At 36.7% G+C, this 13,637-nt stretch overlaps 1 protein-coding gene across 13 annotated transcripts in view; it reads right to left on the bottom strand.

Annotated features, from left to right (window-relative positions):
* The window catches only part of RAPGEF2 (Rap guanine nucleotide exchange factor 2), a 190,209-nt gene that overhangs the window by 22,939 nt on the left and 153,633 nt on the right, over window positions 1-13,637 (bottom strand). For all 13 annotated transcript variants that reach the window (XM_075091045.1, XM_075091044.1, XM_075091040.1 and 10 more), the window contains 8 exons: window positions 13,181-13,339; window positions 11,384-11,536; window positions 10,866-11,030; window positions 7,756-7,863; window positions 7,468-7,671; window positions 7,257-7,365; window positions 4,819-5,065; window positions 93-250 (listed from right to left, as the gene is read on the bottom strand). In XM_075091045.1, coding sequence (XP_074947146.1) covers window positions 93-250; window positions 4,819-5,065; window positions 7,257-7,365; window positions 7,468-7,671; window positions 7,756-7,863; window positions 10,866-11,030; window positions 11,384-11,536; window positions 13,181-13,339 — 1,303 coding nt within the window. The remainder of the gene's footprint in view (window positions 1-92; window positions 251-4,818; window positions 5,066-7,256; window positions 7,366-7,467; window positions 7,672-7,755; window positions 7,864-10,865; window positions 11,031-11,383; window positions 11,537-13,180; window positions 13,340-13,637) is intronic.

Here is a 13,637-nt window from a genome sequence, read left to right as displayed (position 1 = left end):
TTCAGACCCTGGGAGTCCACAAAAACAAAAAAAAGAGAGATATAAATGAAAGGAAATTATAAGGTCAAGAACAACAACAAAAGGATCCTTACCTGGAGTAGTATTGAAGTCTAAGATGCGGTGATGAGACTGCAGTAGATCAGGATTACTGGATGACAGGGTTCCGCTGACAGGTAAAGCAGGAGGAATGTGCTTTGTTTGCCTCAGTCCCACAATGCTGTCATCCTGAGACTGGCCAATTCCAATGTCACTGCATCCAGAAAGAAATAAAATCAGGACTCTCAGACATTCAGAGCTTGGACTACACTAGAGGGATGCAGGGACATCTATATTGATACATTTTCACATGTTCAATTGTTAGTACAGTGATCACCATTTAGAAGTTAAAATTCTCCCAACAACAGTGCTTGCTGTCTAGCTTTGTCAACAGCACCCAAACGGCCACTCAAAGTGATTAGATCTGCCTGCTCACACTGCCAGAAGATCCTCGTGTTCAGCACTAAGCTCTGAGGAGTTGCTAGGCTCGTTATTTTTTGACGAATTCTCACAGCAGCCAAGATCTTCATTCAAAAGGTGGCATCATACCTCATCATTCTTGCACCCACCATCACCCAGACTTTGACTAATACTGCTGTCCCCTCAGTGCTTTTATAAAACCTGAATTTCATAGATCTTTCAGGCCATCACAGATAGGATTTGCAATTGTACTCTGGCCTTATTCTAGCCATACAGTCTAAGACCTTTCAACAGACAGATAAGTGAGGATTGCTGAGATCATCCATTTCCCTACCCTGTATCACCTTCTCTGAGTTTCTCTTCACTTAATGTGACTGAAGCGATGCCAGCTAACTCGGAAGGCTAAAGTAAGCATCTGCACTTGGGTGACACCAGTATCCCCTCCAAAGTGCCTGACAGGCATAAATAAAGTGTTCTGCGATAAAGGTGAAGGATTTTGTGTTATTAAATTGTGAAAGGCAGGGTCCCAAAGGAGGTCAGTAGTGCTAGATGGATCAGAGACAGAGCTATCATCATAATATAGCAGGCACTAATTTGCTTATTGCTTTTGCATTCATAATTAGCAAGTGAAGCAGAAAAACTGCTACAGGATGTAGAGTTGGAGCAAGCCATTGAACTTTTCTATTAATATATAGGTGCAAATACGTAATAAAACACTCTGAGGGTGCAAAATGTTGCATATCAGCCATTACAGGAAATGAAAATAAATAAAAAATCTAGCTACCACAGACACAGCCTTTTTAAAAGCCAAGCACATCTACATCTGTATCTACACATGTAAATAAAGCATAAACCGGAATGCAGGTTTCATTGCAAACTGCTGCACCTCTAAAGAGTCAAGCTACTAAATTAAATGATGCCACACAAATGACCATTTGTACTCTAATTTTGGGCACTTAAGCTTTTGTCTAGTGTTCTATCCCTCCTCAGAAAACCTAAACAAAGGTCATTAAGGGCCTGATAATTACCCCCGTTGAGCTGTTAAGAGCACAAGCATCCTTTTGTGCTTACCATTGAATTATTTTACCCAGTACAGTCTTGTACCACTTCTTTAAGTGCTATGAATTGAACAGTACTCTGGGAAGCTAGGACAGTATCTCCGGGCATTTCAGACACGTTTTTAATTACATGGACACAGCAACTGCTTTTTAGAAGGCAAATCAACTCGGAAAAGGTTGAAGGGGTCTCTCTATACGATGTGTTTGGGTTTCCTCATTGTTTTGTTTTCACAAAACACCATAACCCTGTGTTACCAAAATATTTTACAAAGTGTAAACCCCAAGCCATGAGAGTGACAGAAATGCTCAAGTCCACTGAAAAAGAAGTGCTTGGATGATCTCTCAATCAGAAGTTAAGATGAATCTGAATGCCTGCATTTCTCTACCTCCACATAAAGCACAATATACTGTGACAAGCAGTGATGATCACCTCAGCACAGGGGACTTTTATGGTGAGCCACAAGCAAGAATGACTTTCACTACAACTAAAAGCAATCCCAGCAATCAACATCTTGTCTTTCAAGTAGGAACCACTACACAGACATAAAAAAAATACCACAATGCAAACAAGAAACCCCAAATCCCCCAAAACTCAAAAGTGCTTTCTGGTGGTTCTAAACAACCACAGAGTGTTTTTCATAAATGTGCCAACACCAGTATTTTCTCTAAATTCAACTCAAATTAAGTCAATGTGACCCTCCCAATATTAATAGTTTCACTCGCATTATGTATTCCTTTTGTTGTCAGTTTTATACAATCTTACATCTATCCTGTACATCATGACCGAAGCAGCTTCAGTAAAGTGGATCAATGACAAATGTTAGGTTTAAAAAAAAAAATATAAGTACAGTTCCTAAGATTCTTCTCAATTCTAAGTATTCATATACTAAATTGGAAAGTACTTACTCTGCACTCAGTTTACTCTGTTTTTAAAACTTAAATCAGAATCTGAGTGAGTTCTAATGTATGCAAACAAGAAATGAGCCCCAGAAATTTCAGATACAAATAGCAACACTAGAAAACTCCAGGTCCCATGAAGATCAACTGCCCCTGCTGTTAGATAAAATATTTTATTATGCTGGTGAAAAAAGACTGTGGTTTGAAAGGAAAGGCATTTCTATTGCTTTCTATATGCATTTGCCACGCAGGGAGATAGCATTAACTAAGAAATAACTTTCCTGCTGAATGTCAAATAGGGTAGAAGGGATAATGGAATGGCAGAGCTGTCTGAGTGCTTCTTCCTTCAAAGCACAGTATCCTGTACATCCCACTGCAGAGATGCAAACAGAGAGAGGAGAGAAGGGGGCTGCTTCTTTGTCTGGGATGCTGCACTATGGACTAGCAGAACTTTGCTAGAGATGGAGGTGGGGGTTGTGTTTAGTCCTTATTTGGACAATTGAGCCTACAGACCACAAAACCACTCTGGATTAGAAGAGTAAAGAAAGCAAAATGCTTAAGCGGAGGCTGTAGCCAAAAGCACACTTCAAGAGATGCCTCATAGCTGGCGGAGAGAAGATTTCCCAGTAGATGCAGAGGAAATGGTGCTGTTTGCTCAGTTCGGGAAGTTACTTGACATTATTGGACTAAAAAGCAAGACTGAAGGAAGGCATTATCTCCTGCTGAAACTGATTCATCTTTAGTACTGATTCAATGTCTCATGAAGCAGACAAGCTCCCTCTGAGAGTGACCTCATTCTAGTTTAAAGATTAGTTTTATCTGGATACATTCTGGAGGCACTGGAGACCTCGGCAGCACTCATGTTCCAAAAAGATGGACAGTTTCATGCCATAAGCTAGCTGACTCATGAAGTCTTTAAATACCTACTTTAATTAATGAGTAAATCAGCTTTTTTCATCCCTCTTGATTTTTGGTATTTAAAAACATGTCAGAATAGGTAAAGTCCCTTAATATATGCAACACGATTACTTATTAGGGAGAATGAGATAGAAGTTTCTATCCAACGGGGGAGGGGGAAAAAAGCACAAACAGGAAAGTCTACAGCTACACATCTCTATGCAGAAACTGTGCAGCCACAAACAACTGAATGTCAACAGGCTCTGCAGACAAATTGCTATATATAACACACGAAGTAAAGCTAGCAAAAGGAAAAGAAAATAGGTCAAATGTACTGTTTTTCTGAGTCTTACCCAAAGAGGTCCCTGCACAGAAGTGCAAAAATGAAAGGAATCAATCAAAAAAAGAAAACCAAGAAGAAAATTTTATGGAAAAGCTCGGAATAATGGTGAACAATGCAAAATATCATGCCTAACAGTACGCATGGCTCACCAGAGGAACAAACATACAAGACCTGTGAAATAAAAGAAGGCCTTCTAAAGACATACAACATAGAAAGAGGATTTACAGATTCTCCTCTGCTGAAATGTATCTATTTAAGAAATATCCAGTATTTGGGTAAAATAATTTATATTCATTTAATCTTTACATTACTAACATTCTATTTGTAATGTTTCGGAACAGTATTCATTTAGTAGGAAATACCTCGCACTACTTAAGCAAACTTTGTTTTTAAAGTAACAGCAGGGAAAAAATCCTGGATTTTCAGCACAAGTGTCTTTTTCATGAATTTACATAGAATAGATTTATTCCTCAGTGGGACACAGAAAAGAAGAATGCAAGAGAAAACAGTGATTACACATCAACTACCCTCTACAATTCATTTTTCCCATCGATGCCATCTGTCTTGGCCAAGAACCACATTCCCATAAAAATCATATAAACCTCATTCTCCTATTGTTTCCAACAGTCCTTATCAGAACTCTATTTCTAAAATCTGTTCATAGAATAGAACATATCCGATACCATATTTAGCTTTCGTTAAAAGAAATACTCATTTCTATCAAAGAATCCAAGTTAAAATTTTCACCTCTGTCTCCCTTATGGCAGTACACAGAAATTCTTGTAGACCACTGGAACGTGGATGAATTGAAATAATTGCTTCTATCAACCATTTGGAAGCAAACCTGTTTGCAGAGTTATTCTGAAATTAATTGCCTGGGATACTTCCAGTTAACAGTCCTCTTAAAATAAATGAGTTAATGACATGAAAAAGTATTTGTGCCATCACTTCATCTATAAGAAATATGATACATCCATATTGATGTCAGGAGTGCATTGTTAGTAGTCTATGATCATTCAAATATTCAAACTACGATTTTCCAGTATAGTTTTTCAGATATAAGTGTGATTTGCATTAATAAGTTAAAAAGCATCATGAAAAACTGTAAGAATCATGAGAAATTATTAAAATTCAACACAAAGCAAACATTTAAGAGGAAATACTCACTTGTATGGTTTCTGAGGCAGAATACTGATTCGAGTCTTGTCAAGTATCTTCTTTAACTTATTTCTTCCCCCAACTGTATTGGCTTTACTTTTCTTATTTACTTTTTCTAATCCTATTACCTGCTCCACATCAACAGCAAGGTCTGGGATGGAATAACGACTCGCCTTTTTAATATCACCAATTTTAGGCAGGTGGGGAGCACCATTTCTTTTTTCCTCTGACAACCGTGTTAACAATTCTTTAAAAACTGCACAAGACAGGAAAAGGGAGGAAAGAAAAAGAACAAAAATTTAAAAGAAAGCCCTGTGCACCAGATCAATTTAATATTAATCATCACAAAAAACTGATTAGGATGTTCTGTCAATTCAAGTATTAAATTAGAGATACGACTTTAAAAAATTTTTAAATTTTTAAAAGGACATTCAATTTTCTGTAGGCGAATCAAAAATCAGTAAATTGGGCCAGCTCACAATAGAAATACACTCAATGACCACATGTTTGCACAGATGGCGTCAACGGGACGACTTTGACTTTTCCACCTAAGGACACAGGCTTCTGCAGAACAGTAACACGCATAAAAAGAGCCCACTAGGCAAAAATGAGATAGGAAAACTAACAAATGAGAAAGAAAGTTTTAGCCAGCAACAAAAGCTCTCATATGGACAAGAAATTATTAGCAACAGGATCAGAAAATCAGAAATCAGAGGGGAAACTGCAAAGTCATAAGGAAAATGCAAGAAAGTATGAGACTACTGAGACACCTTCGATGTTTGACAGGGGTGTTGCATCCATCTGCCAGATATACACAAAAAACATCAGAAATACCTGACGAATTTGTGAATTAGTTCTTCTACTGCAACTTTTAGCTTCACAAAAATGTTGATATACTTAAATAAATCAAACAAAACTGATCTGGAGATGAGGTCACATATTCTAAGCATGAGAGGAAGTCTCCATATATAACTGGAAAAGTCATCTGATGAGTTGATTTGTAATAATGAATTAAAATGAATGAAAACTAAATTAAAAGTGTTAATTAAAACCGAGGAACTGTAGAAAAAGCGGGACCAATTGTAGAAGTAGTAGAAATAAGAGCAAAAAGCTAAGGATGAGTATTATGGGCTAGGTTTTACTATTACATAATAATTTTGTCGTCCTTAATATTCATCCTTATCTCCAGAGGTACACAACAAATCACCAAGAGACTTCAAAAGCTTCAAGTAAGAAACACAAAGAAAAGTGGAGGGAGGTAATCCAAGCCAATAAGCATATTGTTGAAAAGGAGCTGGGGGCTGGAGAGACAAATTAGATACAGACAAAATGATGCTGTTTAAAAAAAGGAAACTCTCCTTTTGGGATTTGTTGACATGAAATACTGCATGCAATACACCAGAAAGTAACCATTCTGAGACTCTTCTGTGACATGATTTCAGTATTTGCAGTGGAGCAACAAGATTAAAAACTTAGAGAAACACAACTTCTGAAGAAATTAAGAAATCGGGTTTAATCTTAAACATACTAAAGCAACACGAGATCCAAAAACCTAGTGTGTGAAGGATTGTTACACAGAACTTACACATAGAGAAACAAGCACATACTGCTAAACAAGCATATACAGATATATGAAGAAATGCCTTAATTATTAGGAACAAAATATTAGAATCTGTACTGCAAAACAAAAAAAAATCCTCCCCCGGAAATAGATTCGACAAATTACTTCTGGAGATAACCTAAGCATATTTAATCAATTGTTTAGTGCAGTGACATCCTGTGGTAATATTCTGCCCTACTTATTTGCGACAAAGAACCTGATCCTGAAAAAAATATTTGGGGAACACATCACTAAATTATATAAATAATCCAAGTATCCAGTAGTAAAAATCAGACAAACCCCACAAACTATTAATAACTTATGATGCTAGCTGAGGTCTTGAGCTGCTTAAAGCTTCGTGACTGCTTTAGTACTTTTTAGAGGGAGAAATGAAGAGAATAGATTCGGAGGGCAGCAAGATTGTTTTCACGCAGCTGGCAAGAAAGTTTCTATTAACCTTGTTGCACTCATTGTGGGCACCGACTGGAAAACTATGAGCAAATTCAGCAGACAGATTAAGATCACTAATCAGATGAAATTCCAGAAGAGGCTTGCTTCTTGAAAAAGGACTAACATTGCCTGTACAAACAAGTTTTATAAACTCAAGCTAAATGGTTGCAATAGTTCCTCTTAATCGAGAAACATGGACTTGTGAGAGTGAAGCCACTTCATATAAGACCCTATTCATAAATTTTTCTCTGCAATTATGAACAAAAGTATTTTAGGACCTGCAAGCTTCCTTTTTCTATTCTCCCCAAAAAAAGCATTTCAAACAAAAAATTTTAAACCATTAAAATAAAAATGAAGACTCCACATAAATTAGAATGGAAAGTGTACACAAACTTACCAAATAAATTGGTTTTCACAGTGATAGACAGATGAGTGTTATTTCTAAGGATTTCCATGGCTTTTGACAGCTGAATGTTTTCAAAGTTTTGACCATTCACTTCCAGTATCTAAAATTACAAACAGGTGGTGTTATTTTTATTTAGCAAAGAGAAAGGAAACAAAAGGGGGGGGGGGGGATAGGAGGGGGGAGACATTTTAAAATTACATACCTGGTCTCCACGTTTCAAGCCTGCTTCTGTAGCTTTGCTACCAAAATCTACACTGTCAACAAAGATTCCAAATCCCTTTTCTGACCCTCCCAGCAAGATAAAAGGCAAAGGGGCTTCTCGAGATGGCTTTGTTAAGGTTATCAATCTTCGTTTAGCTTTAGCAGCACAAGCAATATTTAACAGCCTCAAATGTCCACCCATTTTCTACAAAAGAAAAGCATGAGTTATACCTAACAGCCTGACTACTCCCCGACATCCCAAACTGTCAGAAAAAACCCTCACTCTTACCTCCCTCTCCAAATTGTTCTCAAATTCTTCCAAAAATCGAGTCATAGCAGGATCTCCTTCAAAATCATTGAAGTGATTGTTCACCCACAACAATACTACCCGTGTAACCTGAAAATCAATCAATAATATAAATATTCTCCAGGAATATCTAGAACAGCACTACTGGTAAGTCCTTTAAAAATACTGCTCCTTAAAGCCCCTGTAAATTTCCACTGGGATCCTAAATATTATATTATATATACACATCCAAACCTAACCTTACTAATACACAATCATTTACCAGGAGGATAGAAAGAATTAAGTATTAAAATTGCTTTCTTTTGTATAAGCTATTTTATGTTGTATCTCAGAAAGAATACCGTGAGTTAGAAAATTAACACTGGCCGTATCAAATTTGATTGAGTAGGGAATAGAGCACACAGGTATGAGGCAACAATTTCCTGTTCATGTACATTTCCAAATCTGCTTACTTCTTCAAGCACATGATCATAAAGCTTCTGAAACTGCTTTATATTGGTTCTTGAATCTCACAAATTTTTAGATAAGCTACCATTAACTTCATTAGGCATTTACCTGTGTAAAAGAACTATTGTATGTTTAGAGAGGCAGGAAAAAAGGAGCTATTGTGAGAAGCAGGAAAGAGGTTTTAACAGCAAATACATGCAATTCTTTCTCTTAGAGTCAATCTTTCAGTCTACTACTACTCCTTTCTCTCCACCCCTACTACCCTCAAGCAACTATGATTATTAAGTTCAGAAGGATCTTAGGTGGTATTTTAAGGGTTTTTCCTAACAAAGTGTAAAGAAATACTATCAGTTAATGTTATTGAAGGTAAAGCCACAAAATTAGAGCTGCATTTTTTAAAATTATATGCTTCCACTATACAATTTTATCTTAGTGTGCGATTTGACCTGGAACATCGGCAGCACTTGTTCTTACAAAATAAGAGAGTTTTGATGTCTTGAATTAATATTCATTGACACTATTTTTAAAAAGCTCCTGAACCCAAAATGGTTGTGCCACTCAAAGTTATCTCTAAAAATACTGCTGCGTTTCTTCTGTTATGTTGGGAAAGTAATTTAGTAGAGAAAAACCTCTAAACATTTCAAAAACTAGAGCTTAAGAACAAAATCTCATACAAATTTTCATCAGCTGAAGCTAACCCCTGTACATTCTTTGCATCTGCACAAAATCTAAACCTCTGCAGCCTCTTATGCTAAAGGTCTGACACCAGGCATCCAAAACCAAACCCTGCCACCCTCATATACAGTTTCCAAGTAGTTTGCCTTTTACCCCAGAAAAGCCAGTGAATTCAGAATAATTGCTAAAATTAATCACCAAACTAATCAAGTACTTCAGAACTCCTCAAGAGTTCAGATTTCTAACAGGAGGCAACTGCACAGCACTATGTGCTGCAGCCACAGGGGTGTAGGCTAGGGGTACCATTTCCAACATATTTGAGATTTTTCCACCTTTGAAATCCAAGATGAACTTCCTTTCTGTTAAACATCTGTGGTGTTTCTCGTTAATGTGGATGACATTGGAAGATCCAGACAATGTCTGGTTAAACTTAGGCTAATTGTAGATTTTCAAAATTGGCTGGGAAGTTGTAAGCCATACCACATAATATATTTTCAGTCACTGCAGTGATAGTTTCAATATCAATGCTGCTTTCAAAGTTGGGACTTACTAATGTACACGCAAACAACACTGTGCTGGAAAGGGTTGGACGGTGACTTCCAGAGGAATGCTATTACTTGTGTCACAACCAGGAACAGCGTTAAAAGAAGATTAAAGCTGTAAAGTCAAGTACCCTGCTCCTGGGCAAAATCACCAGCAAATGATCACCTCAAATGTCCCAGTGTGATTACTACTGAGTACTGATCATCCTCAGGAAGTTCTGCTCACCCCTTTCCCTCTCCTCGCTGCCTATCAGCCCCTAACACAAAACAGCCAAAATCTTCCAGATCCCTTGCTCCTCACTTGCTTATCTCCACTTGTCCCAAGCTGTTCTCTGACTCCTGCCTTTCTGTCAGTGCTACTGGATGTCAGAAAGGGCTGGTTATTGAGACGGCAGAACAAAGAGCTGCTCTGTTTTCAGACCTGATACCACGAACTGTGCTGGCTCATGCTTTTACAGAGGCTGAGGGGATTATCCATTGGAGGACAAGAAAAATAAGTTTAAAGATTAACTCCAATATTATAGCTCTGAATCTGTAACAAGCCTATGCTAAACAATATTAGCTGCAAAGCCTATCGTCTCTCCCAAATGGAAGATCCTTCCTCCAATACACAGGCATAGTAGCATTTCTCAAAGCAATACCCAGATCTAAATAGGAGTTGAAAACCAAATTTCTTTTTAACCTTATTGATATAATTCCCTTGGTTTCATACTTGCAAAAAACATTTGGAAATTTTTACTAGGTTTTTTTTTTACAGATAAGAAATTTGTATACAAGTGAAAACAAAGCACTACAGTGTGAAGCACAGCATAGCCTCAACAGACAGTGTGCCAAAACTGGATATACAGGGCCTTACTCTTCCATCATGGTAGTTTTGTTTAGGGAAGAAGATGTTTGATTGCTTTCTTGTATTTGGGTTGGGTATTTCTAAATGCTGTGTAAGGCTCATCAGATTCTTAACAATGGCTATATTTCTAGTCTCTTGATATAAAAAGAAATTATCACAAAATGTTTGCCAAGTTGTGTTAAGTAGTATTATGTATGTATGTATTATGTATGGAGAACACAGAACTTAGTTACATGCTCAAATTTCAAGACACAATTTAATTCTATTGAATTATATTAAATAAAAATACTAATTATTGGAAAAAAGCTTTCCCTATACTTGCAAGCAACTCAGTTATGCAGTAAAACCACAGCAAGGTAAAACATGGCTAATTTGCCTTGCCTGAGCACATTAATACTTAAATAAAAGAAAATAAGGAAAAAATATTTTGTTAGTGTTATCTACATATTCTGCCATTAAAATGTAGCACCAGCTATTTCTGTCTTATTCAGTTTAGTCATTCTCTCTAAAATACATTTTATTCTTAATAGCTTATATTTCAATGGAAATGGTAACAGGTATGTAATTCAGGGGATTTTAACCTTATCCCTGAGGCTGGGGTCATTGAACCACTCCAACAACTTCTTGCCCACTTCCATTGGGCTGGAAAGAAAGGTCCGATATGTCAAGAGGAAGTCTTCTATAAATGTTGGGTCTACCACAGAGTGTTCTTCCACCAAATGCATTGTTAACCTTTCAGCTGTTCCCTATTAAAAAGAAAAAAATCTTAGTTATTAAACCAGATTTTTTAAAAAATGCAAAATTGTTTTCTTGTAACATACTGCAGATTTGTTACACTAGAAAGAATAGTGGCATCTACTGACTAATGAGCTAAGCAAACGCAACAGTATAACCACTGTGATTAGAAATGTAAAAAATTTATGTAATTTTTTATAGAAATCACCTGCACATAATAATAAAGAGAAAAACTAGAATTATTCTCTATTTTCAAATATATATTTTTATAATATATATCTCAACTAATCCTGGACCTAACTTGCCAAGTTAAGTAGTTTATAGAACACAGACTTTTGCAAGGCACTCCCTCTTTTGCTTTTACCTTGATGACAATGTGACCTTTTCTTGTTCCAGTGCGATCAAGCTCCCTGTGCTCCTTCACCATCACAATCTCCCCTTCCTCTTCTACCTTCTGCATGTTCTTTTCCACTTGATTGAGGATGCGGCAGTAATCTTGCTGGGCTATACAAACAAACTGGAAAGAATCGTTGTGCACCAGTATTAAAACGTAAAAATCTTCAGAAAAGCAGTTAGACTTAAGATGCAAGTACTCTATTAATAGAAAAGATAAAGTAGCTTCTCAGCCTGCAGTGAGCCAAAGTTTCTCAACCTGCAGCGAGCCAAATTCGTCTTTCCAGCAGTTCAGCTGCAGTAAGCAGATGAACACACAAGGACAGTACTTCCACTACAATCTTGCAGTTAGAGGAGGCCAAGATTCGTCAGAGCAAGAAGATTTAGCATTATCAGCCATTTTTGTTTAGTTGCTTTCACCTCCCCTCTGCTGGAGATGAAGCTCAGTATCCTAGCTAGTATTTTTTCTCCCATGCAAGTTTTTGTGTGGTGTTTAGAGGGTTAAGAGATTGAAGGGAAAACCAAGCTTTTAGGTTTTTGTGCCTACTGCTGCCGTAAATAATTCTCATTTTTGATATTTATTATTAATGAAGTCAATCATAAAGAAAACTAACTTTTATTCAATTACATGAGTGTGGGCACACAGAAACAAATTACTTCTGGATTAAAGCATACAGCAGGAAAAAATATTTTCTACAGTCTTCTGCTCAGCCAAGAAAAAATGCAAGAATAAATATCTGAAGAATATTCCTAGCACCAACACTATGCAAACGTAATTAAGACTACCTACTACAACTTAGTAAAAAAAAATACTGTATAGACCATGAATTGTTTTCTATAACTTGTTAAAAGTTTCATACTTCTGTATCTTTTTGGGGGCAAATACTCAGAAATAAATTGTCATCTTATGTTAACTTGGGTATTTAACTGAAAGGACGTGATACTGTCTTCTGATTGAAAAGTTGATAAATGAGCATGAGATCCAAAGAGATAGTCTTTCCTCCTGCATTCTTCAGAATTTCTTTACATATCCTTTTTATTTCCAGCAGCTAATAGCAGCTGAAACAGAACTCCCACAGTTTAGATTTGTTGAAAAACATTATCCTAACAAGATACCATTTATGCACTTTTTGGAAGTTAGATGGGCAAACTAAACCAGGTGACTAACTTAAGATACATTTACACCTATTTCAAATGGCATCTACTAGAAGCTAATTAGCCATCAGGACCAAGCAAAATGCTTAATTCACCCAGAGTTTGGGTATTATCTTCTGGATGGGAATAAGTAAATAGCAACCACAGGCTAGTAGTTTTATGCTACAGCAAACATCAAGGCATTTTTCCTGAAAGGCCGGATTGGCTGAAACTAGAATGTCTACTCAAACCGTGGGACAAAGAGCTTGTACTACTTCAAGATTCAGTAGCTGAATTAAGGAAGAAGGTTATCACCTGTAGAAGTAAGAGCCTGTAATGGCTAATGGATCTTGAGATCCTAAGGGAAAGTTTGAAGCAATGGATTTATGCAACAGGCTGCTGGACCCCAAGTTCTGGAGGAAGCATGTAAACAAACCTCTTCACCCAAAATGATGATGCGAATTCAATTTCCCAGACTGTGGGTATGCAGGAACTGTATTTCCCAACCATTGTACAGGGTTACATGCTGGAGATTTTACATATATTCAGTGTAAAATAAAACCACATCTGGTTATTAAGTTGCATTAAGCCTATATGTATATGATTTTGCGTGTATTACAGTCCAACACACTACCTGGCAGTCATCCACTTTGGTTCTCATCACTCCTTTCATATATTCCTTTTCCATGGTAGGGGAAACACCAAAACTGTTCCCCATGCAGAGTATCTCTGTTCTTCCATCAGGGTACGTCACCTCCACAGAGCCATTCAAAATGACTGACCAGGAATCCAGCTATAAATCAAATGTTGCAGGATACGTGAAAACAGAATCACTTGAAATTCTAATATCATACTCTACAGGTAAAACCCTTACCATTTTTCCAAAGAAAAAGTTATTTTCTAGCACCTATTGAAAACATTTATGAATGTTTTGAAAACATTTATGAAAACACGTGCAGCTATTTCCAGCTTAAGAAAACTGGAATCCTACATTTAATTATAATGTTAAGAATTTATGGAAGACTGTAAAAATAAACATATATTTTTTATTTTAAAAGGAAAAAATAAAAATAAAAATGGTGGTTTTAAAC

This window comes from Phalacrocorax aristotelis, chromosome 4 (assembly GCF_949628215.1).
Source record: "Phalacrocorax aristotelis chromosome 4, bGulAri2.1, whole genome shotgun sequence".
NCBI classification, from domain to species: domain Eukaryota; kingdom Metazoa; phylum Chordata; class Aves; order Suliformes; family Phalacrocoracidae; genus Phalacrocorax; species Phalacrocorax aristotelis.
This window is presented reverse-complemented; position numbering and strand designations above follow the sequence as displayed.